The sequence below is a fragment of the Erythranthe guttata genome, chromosome 14, assembly GCF_056151865.1.
Source record: "Erythranthe guttata isolate IM_541 chromosome 14, IM_541, whole genome shotgun sequence".
NCBI classification, from domain to species: Eukaryota; Viridiplantae; Streptophyta; class Magnoliopsida; order Lamiales; family Phrymaceae; genus Erythranthe; species Erythranthe guttata.
Window position 1 is genome coordinate 24,942,587 of NC_142546.1, and position 10,072 is coordinate 24,952,658.

The 10,072-nt window shown below is 34.0% G+C and overlaps 1 protein-coding gene across 1 annotated transcript; it reads left to right on the forward strand.

Moving 5' to 3' along the window:
• Positions 1-7,717: 7,717 nt before the first annotated feature.
• Positions 7,718-9,484, forward strand: LOC105958803 (pelargonidin 3-O-(6-caffeoylglucoside) 5-O-(6-O-malonylglucoside) 4'''-malonyltransferase). The gene has a single exon (XM_012982805.2). The coding sequence runs from the start codon at positions 7,861-7,863 to the stop codon at positions 9,232-9,234; it is 1,374 nt and encodes a 457-aa protein (XP_012838259.2). The 5' UTR covers positions 7,718-7,860; the 3' UTR covers positions 9,235-9,484.
• Positions 9,485-10,072: the final 588 nt, after the last annotated feature.

Consider the following 10,072-nt stretch of genomic DNA (forward strand, 5'->3'; position numbering starts at 1 on the left):
CTTTCAAAATAATTGGTAGTATTTTGCACCCTCGAACACAATAAGTTATGAATAACTCATCATCGAATGAATTTGTAAAGCTAATGAATGTAATTTAATATTGTTATAAGTATTTCTTAGGATGTCATAAGTCAATCTTTTTTTAATATTCGTTAATTCTTTTAAAACTAAAAAGTGCAAAAATAAAAATACGTCTCATCAACAAATTAAAAAAAATTGATAAAAAAATATTTTACGAAATATGTAAAGAACAAAAGAAACCCATCAACTATTTATGCTATCAAGTTAATTGAAAATTATATTTTCTTCCAAAGATTTCTATCAAATATATTTTAACAATTATAATAAAAGACCTATCAACAGAATAATTTAGTGAGAAAAAAATATTTATTAGTAACTATGATTGTGTAATAATTTTTTTAAAAAAGAAAAAGAAAATGTGTCTAGCCTTGCAATTCATGTTCGCAATAAATTCAGTCGCGCACGTTTACACTTCAGCGCTCACGTTAGATATATGTGTAGGGATAATTACAGTTTTGGTCCCCCAAGTTTGCACGTTTTTCACTTTTGGTCCCTCATTTACCGCCGTCAACAAAATACACACTAATGTTGTCACATTTTATCACATTTAGTCCCTCCGTTTGTTTGACCGTTAAGTAGTAACGGTCAACCGTTGAATTTGGAGTTTTTCTTTGAGAAAATTGCAATAAGACCCCAGCATTCTTTCCAAATATTTAAAAAACCTCTAAAATTTTATCCAACCATAATTTAATCCCTATTTCATCAATTAACCTATTTTAACCAATGACCCCGATTTTTCAAAATTGGGTAATCCGACGTTGAATTTCTTTTTAACTCGGTTGACACTTTTGTCGATTGATTTTTTTTTTTATCGTTGTTGACCGATGTTTACCGGCTTATCAGCGTTGACATTTTTTTTTCTTGATTTTTATTTAAATTTTTCAGTAATGAAAAAATATAATTAAAAAAATCAAAGTTGATAATCGGCGAGAAAATAATATCATAAAAAAGTCAAAATATAGAAAAAAATAAAAAGTCAACGCATCTCTATGACGGAAAAAATTTAAGTAAAAAAAAAGATAAAAATTAACGGCCGGTGTTAGCCCCAAAAACCGTTGTAAGAGAGTGGTTTTATCATTTTAAATTACTCCGGACATGCCTAATTCATCTTCTTCATATTTTTTTGGGAAGAAATTTGAGATGCATTGGCGGTTCCATGAAGAAAAAATTGAGGGGAAGAAATTATGGATTTTAGAATTTTTTTTAAATTGCATTTAGGCCCTAAAATTTTTAGATAAAAACTTTCTTAGAAGTTTGTAATTTTAATATTACGATACTAGATATTCATATAGTATTATTATTGTGTTATTAAGTAATTGTGTTGATCGGAAAAAAAAAAGTCAAAGGAAAAAGTTCGTAAAAAATCAAGAAAAAAAAGTCAGCATTGTTAACCGAGAATACAATGTCGGTGAACAGCATCAACATCAAGATTAAATAAAAAACTCATTGCCGAAAAAAAGTACAAATTAAAAAGAAAAAAATCAACGTCGGTCAAGGGTCAGCGGTAATGATTGTAAAAATCGGGGTCGGTTGTCAAAATTGATTAAATGACGAAATTGGGGTTAAATTAGGGTTGTGTAAAATTTTAGGGGGTTTTAGAATATTTTAAAAGAATGCAGGGGTCTGAGTGCAATTTTTATCTATGAAAAATCCCAAATTCAGTCATAATTCAATAGTTGACCGTTACTACTTAACAGTCAAACAGACGGAGGGACTAAATGTGTTAAAATTTGACAACATTAGTGTGTATTTTGTTGACGACGGTAAATGGGGGACCAAAAGTAAAAAACGTGCAAACTTGGGGGACGAAAAATGTAATTATCCCTATATGTGTACCTAAAATAATGTTAGCTTTAATGTGTTACACCAACCATAACAGAAGTTATTTAATGGGGGTAGATAGGATCGGATCGCAATAAATAGCATAAAATTAATCATCAGATTTATAACTTACGTGCTAGAAAATTGCTACTTGGTCCCGACACCAACAATTAATTGATCTCTGATAATTAATTTTGCCTGAAAAAACCCATACATCTTTACTGCACTGCACTAGATATTAATATAAGACAACTGAAAGTTGGTCACAATAATAAATTCAGTAGGTTTTCCGCATCCCACTTGAAAGCTGTCGAGATCGCGGCCAACCTACTACACGATAATGCATTAAGTGACTCGCCGGCCGGTTGCTCCGATGCTTACACTTTAGCGCCGGCCGGTTGTCACTATTATAATTATTTACCTTCAATGATGGAATTGAAGAACATGCATGTATCATTGTATTATGTATATATACTTTGAGTTTAGTGGAGAATTATTTAGCCTTAGAAATATACATTATTTTCATATTTTAATTATCTCTACTAAATTATAATAATTTAATGGGTAAATTAAGAAAATCCCTGAATTTAGACTAAATTACAAAAAATACCGCATCTATTCTTAATTACCAAAAAAACCCAACGTTTGTTTCCATCTTACACCGACCCTCTTCTAATGTGATTTTTCACGGATATTTCCCAGAAAATAGTGATTATACCCCTACAGACGTGACATTTACTTATGTTATTTCTTACAGACAAAAAATACTCTTAAGGGGCCCTCTACACATAATTTTTATTTTTCTTAAATAACATTTTCACAACTCTTTAGTACGTATTACAGTACAATCACCCCCTATGAGACTATTTTTTGTCTTTAAAAAGTAGCATAACAAAATGTCATGTCTGCATGGGTAGAACTGGTATTTTTCGGGAAAATATTGCTTGAAATAAACAAGATTCCTTGAAAAATCACAACGTAAGAGTGTCGGTGCGAAAGTAGCAGGGAGGGAGTTTTAGAAATTGGGAATTAGGGTTTTAATGTTGAAAGTGGGCGCCAAAAGTAATTTGGGCACTCTTTTATCTTTTACCACACTTGTCCTCTTTGCCATTTCATTTAATGAAAAATGTGCGATAATTATTTGTTATTAATAGTTACAGTAAATGTTACCAATATTCATAATTTGCCATTTTAAAAATACAAAATTGTGTTGAGATGATATTCATATTATTTTTGCCTTGTTCTATGGATAAAAATTAATTTAATTTATTTCCCAAAGCACCCCTCAAAGCATTGATGAATTTTACGTATATTCTTAAATGACTAGATTAAATGATACCTAATAATGTAGCATATTCAACAATCCCTATTATCCTTTTTGGGAAATATTAAGCAAATTATTGTTTGTATCGACACCCAACCTAAAAGACTTTCGTAATTTACCCTAATTAATTTAATTTAATAATAAGGATAAGATAATATAGAATAGAACCGGTCCTAATCAGTGGACAGTTGAGAAATTATTAAGACAAGTGACAGCTAATCAATTCGCAATAAATTCAGCAGATTTAATTACTGCCTACCCACCTCCGCATAATGTTTATCAATTTTTTATTTTAATTGGTCCATATTAGGGGTGGGCATTCGGGTCGGGTCGGGTTATTCGGGTTTTTTGCAAAAAAAACATTACCCGAACCCGACCCGAGATAACCGGGTACCCGGCAACCGGGTACCCGGTTATTTCGGGTCGGGTTCGGGTTTTGCTATTTTCCTCTTTTTTTTTTTTTTTTTTTTTTTTTTTTTTTTTTTTTTTTTTCTATTATTAATTTTTTTTCCTAATAATTATTTATTACTTCCAATTCGAAATGTGACATCAAACTTCATAAAATATCAAAAATATATTAGATGTTTCTTTACTTGGATTACAAATACGGGAAGTAAAACATATTGTTATATACACAGATTCATAAAAACAAAAGAATTACTAAATTTATTACACAAAAACAATTAATCACAAAAAAAATAAAAATAATATCAAACAAACAGTAACTAAATTTACATAAAATATACATATATAATCAGACATATATATATATATATATATAAATATATATATATACAACATATACATATCTATATACATAGTCTGTTTACAGACATATACATATATAAAAAAATTCTTTTTTTTTTTTTTTTTTTTTTAACCGGGTACCCGGTCGGGTACCCGGGTAGAATTTCTAATACCCGGACCCGACCCGGTTTGGGAGCACCGGGTACCCGAACCCGGGAAAAACCCGGTTACGTCAAAAATTACCCGATCCGGTCGGGTTATACCCGAATAACCCGACCCGAATGCCCACCCCTAGTCCATATATCATCAGATCTGAAGGTGAAAAACAATGCCATCTTGCACCAAAAGGCGAAATCCCTCGCCCCAAGGGCCCCCATCCCTTGGCCCGACAAGGATTGATGGAGGATTTAAATCATGGTAACTCAACGGCCCGTTAAGGTAGCGGACCCGGACCTGGTGCCCACAAGGAACCAACCCTCATTGGAGTTGAAATTCTCACACTGAGGCTGCCAGGATTCGATCCTAGGAGGCTAGGACCTTGCGTCAACTTACCAACTCCGCAACCAGTTGAGCTACACCCATGATGGCAACAATGCCATCTTAATTATATATGAAAGTGTCGACACCCAACCTAGAAGATTTTCGTAATTTAACCTAGTTAATTTAATTTAATAATAAGGATAAGATAATATAGAATAGAATTGTTACATTACATAATATGGGATCCCTTTCTAGGTGGCTTCGACTTGATCAGTCAATCAGAGAGTCAGGCGCAGGCCACTAGATATTCGGCCATTAAATATAAAATATGTTATGCATTTATTTGCTTTGTGATATTTCAAATAAGAATATATAGACAGTTGAAGTGATAATAAATACGAGGGGATATGATCCTTTGGAATATCTACCAATAAGGGTTCTTGGTGGTGCCAACCGTGGGCCCCACAGATTAGAGTTTTCAGCCACGCACTGTGGGTGGAATTCGGTTTCCGGTACGGTGTGCCTATCATTGCATGGCCGCTTTGCTTTCGGAGTGCTGTCAAAAACGGAACTGGAACGGTACGATGCCCTCCGCACCAAAATCATTTTTTTGCAAAGTGACCATGGGCGAACCCAAGAAGTTTTGGGTGGGGGCTAGAATATTTTTATGGGGCTGAAAGGGTATAAAATTTTCACTTTGGGGGGCTAAAGTGCATAACTAATAGATAAATAACACAAAATATTAAAAAAAAAAAAAAAAGATATTAAATTTTATTTTTCCTACAGGGGCAGCGGCCCCCAATACATACCTTGGGTCTGCCCTTGACTGTGACACACCGGAACAGTAGGATATAACGGTACAATTACCCCCTCTGAGGGTATTTTTTGTCTTTAAAAAGTAGCATAAAGAAATGTCATGTATGTCGGGGTAGAATCGACATTTTCGGAAAATATTACATGAAATAAAAAAAATTCCTTGAAAAATCACACCATTGGGGCGTCGGTGTAAGATAAAAACAAATATTAGGAGAATTTTGATAATTAAGAATAAATAAGGTAGTTTTTTTGTAATTTAGTATAAGTTCAAGAAAATTTTGGTAATTTACCCTAATTTAAGTATGAGAATATCCGGATAAGAAAAATAGAATCGTTGCATTAAATATGGGATCCTTTCTAGGTGGCTCGATCAATGCAAATCTTATCCAGACCACATGATTTTCCAATCATTAATTAATGCATGCCCAATAAATATGCCTTAAATTATCCAGAAAAGGAAAAAAAACGTGAGACTGTCGGTAGCTCTGTGATATTCTAAATAAAGAATAGACAATTCAAGTCATAATAAATGATAGTAATTAATTTGCATTGCAGAAAATGCCACGTGAAATGACTTGTATAATTTAGTAATAAATTAAATGTTTTGCAGTTATGGCTGTAGACAGCCAGCTGGCAAATCTCTAGACCTACACAAATGGGTGCACGCACGTGTTGATATTTTAAATAAGGGTTAAATACAAAAACACCCCTATACTATGGACTTTGTATCATATACCCCCTTACTATACATAAATACAAAAACTCTCCTAGTGTTATATGTTTTCCAAAATTTGACGAAAATACCCCTGCTAAGCCTATAAATATAATATTTTGTTTGAGCCATTTTCCACTATATTTTTTAACATTTTCGGTCAATTTTACTTGGGAATTTTGATTTTTTTATTTTTTTCTCCAAAACATTTCATTATTTAATTTTTTTTTTGAATAAAACCTTTTATTTTTGTCATTTTGAATTTCTTCATTTTTTTCTTAAATGACTTCCGGTAGTTTAAATTCGCAACAATCATTGGATTGTAAAGATGTTTGCAATCTTAGGATGTTTGAACTACCGGAAACATTTAAGGAAAAAAATGAAGAAACTCAAAATGACAAAAATAAAAGGTTTTATTCAAAAAAAAAAAAATCTAAGCAATTAGATGTTTGGAGAAAAAAATATAAATACCAAAATTTTCCACGTAAAAATGACTGAAATTGGTAAAATATATAGTGGAAATGGCTCAAACAAACCCTTATATATATATGCTTGAGTAGGGGTATTTTCGTCATATTTTGGAAAAAAAATGTAATGTGAGGGAAGTTTTTGTATTTATGTGTAATACATGGGGTATATGATACAAAGTTCATAGTATATGGGTGTTTTTGTATTTAATCCTTTAAATAATTAAGCATACAAAATTCAAGTAATAATAAATAATAATAATTTTGTGTTAAAGAAAATGCCAAAATGGTGAATGTCAAATTACGGAAAAAATGGTGATGTTTGGATAATATAATTAGAACCACCACTCAACTATGAATTTTCTTACATGTTCAGCTTTATGCTGTTAAATTCAAAAGAATTTTCTAGATTTCATGAAATGTTCTCTAGTTTGTAGTCGTTTTGTGCAAAAGTACAGTTTCTGATGCACCACGATCTGATATTTACAAGTCACGAGATACATTTTATGATCATCTTATTTCAAAATGTGGAGCTCGAATTGGGGTAAGAATTAACATTAAACGGGTACAAACCGAAAAATATTATATTCCTCATAATCTAGAAGATTCCACTAAATTTGACACCACACATGTGGACATATAAGAAGATTGATGGTTGGGGTGATTGTAATTATCCAAACATGAGGGGATTTTCGTAATTTGAGCTTAGCTCAGGAGGTGGTCGTAATTTAACCATAATTGTATATGGACAATTACATATTGGCACATAGTGAGGTACTTATATATTAACTATATGTCCACACAAAAAACTCATTTAACTAAAAGGACAAACAAGATTTGAATTCTAGCTTAGAAATAAGTCAAAGACAAAAGTACCCCTCAAAGTTTACTTTATTCCAATGTCGGCCATCAACCATCGAATCCTTATTTCTACATTGTAGCATGCAGCCAAAGAACAAGAACAACAGTAACCAATCAAAATGCCCGGTTCTATAATGCTGAAACCTCATGAATTTTTTTATAGATTTACCATGCCCCAGTGATTGCACAAATTTACCTATTTTCATATTTTTTTAGTTATAAGGGAGATTTTCGGTAATTATAAATAATAGAGGGCTAGTTTAGGTATTTTTCGGTAGTTATAAATAATAGAGGGTAATTATTATTATTATTATTATTATTAATTTTTTTTTGATGTTGATGATGTCTCAGACTCGGAGGTTACGTTACACAAATTTAATTATTTTTAAATAGCATAGCTTCACTATACATTTTCCAATACACCTCAACTGAATCCAGGCATATATTTCAAGATCCGTCTTTTAGCGTCTTCTCTCTCTCTCTCTCTCTCTCTCTCTCTAATAATATATACTCTCTCTCTCTCTAGATATATTAATTAATTAAGAAAAAAGATGATGATGATGAAGGTGGAGGTAGAGAGCCGGAAGATGATAAAACCAGTGACGGCAACTCCGTCAGAACTGAGAAGCTACAAGATATCTATAATCGATGAGCTCAATCCATCTATGCATGTCATTCGCATCCTCTACTACCCATCTTCAGATTCCGCCGCCGCCGGAAAATTGTCGATCATCAACTTGGAAGAATCCCTGGCTCGAATACTCCCACTTTTCTACCCACTCGCCGGCAGATACATCAAAGAGAAACACATGGTTGATTGCAACGACGAGGGTGCTGAGTTCTCTGTAGCAAGTGTTGACTGCGACCTCCTTACAGTTACCGGTGGTGGTGGTGGTGGTGGTTCCTCCGCCGACAATCTCAACCACCTTCTCCCACTCGAAATAGGCGCCGCCGACGAGCCCACCGACCCAATCCTGGCGCTTCGGATCAACAAGTTCCGTTGCGGAGGCGTGGCCATAGGCGTCTGCGCTTCCCATAGGATCTCCGACTCAGCCTCCCTCGGAATATTCCTGACTGCCTTGGCAGATGCTGCCGCCGGCAGGGAATCAGCGGTCATCAAGCCCGATTTCGACTCGCCGGTGTTCTTCCCGTCGGAAAACCTTCCCCCTCTGGATTTCGGGGTTTCCAGGACCCGGGATACCAGCGTCGTATGCGAGAGGTTTCTCTTCGACAAGAACGCCATTTCCACACTCCGAGATACCGCCAACCCGGAATGGAGATCCTCCGCCGGCCGTCCGCCGTCCAGGGTGGTGGTGGTATCCACCGTTCTGACGCAGGCTCTCCTTCGCGCAGACAGGGCCAAAAACGGCGGCGTTTCTAGAGCTTCCCTGATTGCCCAGGCAATCAACGTGCGTGAACGAACCATACCGCCAGTTTCGAAGCACGCGTGGGGCACGTGGGTTTCTTTATCCTACCTGGAACACAATGCAGAACAAACCAAACATAGCCTCCAACCCGAAGAATATCCACGCTTCGTTCGAAAAATGAGAGAAACCACGATGCAAGGTGTTAAAGACTGCCCTAGAATATTGTCCGACAAACAATTCGGACGATGGGTCCTCGTCGACAGCTATTTCGACGCAGCTAAGAAAGCATCGAGCCCTGATTTTAAGGTTATATGGATAACCGATTGGTCCAAATTTGGCGAGTACGAGCTCGATTTCGGGTTCGGAAAACCGGTGTGGGTGAGCTTGGCCGATGTTCCACTACAGGATCTATTCATATTGATGAACACTAAACACAACGATGGAATCGAAGCATGGGTGTACTTGCATGAATCCGACATGCCATTTTTCCGACAGGAGTACGAGGATATTGTTAAGACCATGCTTATTGCTGATCCAAAAATTCATGCTAATAATTAATGAGGGTGTAACCATCACATACCCTAATTAATTAATTACCAAGGTGCATGGTGTGCTAATTATTTTATATAAATAAAAAGCTATGCAGTACTTCATAGCAAATTAAATGAAATGATTATGTAATTTTAAACGACCCATTTATAAATGGATTAGTCGGTGCTTTTGAGAGTTTTCTGAAAAATCGGTTGGTCAGATGTACTATGGCCCAACTGCATTTTTTTAATAATAAAAAATTATTATAAATATTTAATTGTTATTCTTATTTTCTTAACGTTGAAATAATATATAAAATGAGTCAAAAATCAAAAAGTCGAAAAACAAATCTATAAAAACCTCAACGAACTATTTCTAATTTATTAATTTTGTTTCATATTCTTCATAATATATTTACATATTATAGAATTTTAATATAAAATGACTTTTAATATTAAAGTTAAGATTTTTGCAACACAAGTTTACTCGAAAATTTAGATTTTTTGAAAGGGGATGACTATAACAATCCCAATTTTTTCTCAACTCAATACCAAAAAAATAAAAATTAAATAATAAATAAGTAATGACATAAATACCCTTAATGAAAATAAATACCATACAAATATTAAAAAATCTCATTTTTCTTTCTTGAATACAAACACACAAAACCCCTCAAACCATCTTCTTCTTCACAAATCCCTCAACCTCTTCCTTCTTCTTCCTCACAACAAACCTTCTAAAAAATCTCAAAACTAAAGAAATTAAAACCTCACATAACTTATAAAATGGAGTTATAAGACAATAATATGGTAGTATATATTGAATGAGAACACATTAAGGTAAGTATCGATGTCTTTTTTGAGCT

Bases quoted from the DNA above. Each gene is read 5' to 3' on its own strand.
- LOC105958803 (XM_012982805.2), top strand. From the start codon at position 7,861: ATGATGATGATGAAGGTGGAGGTAGAGAGCCGGAAGATGATAAAACCA.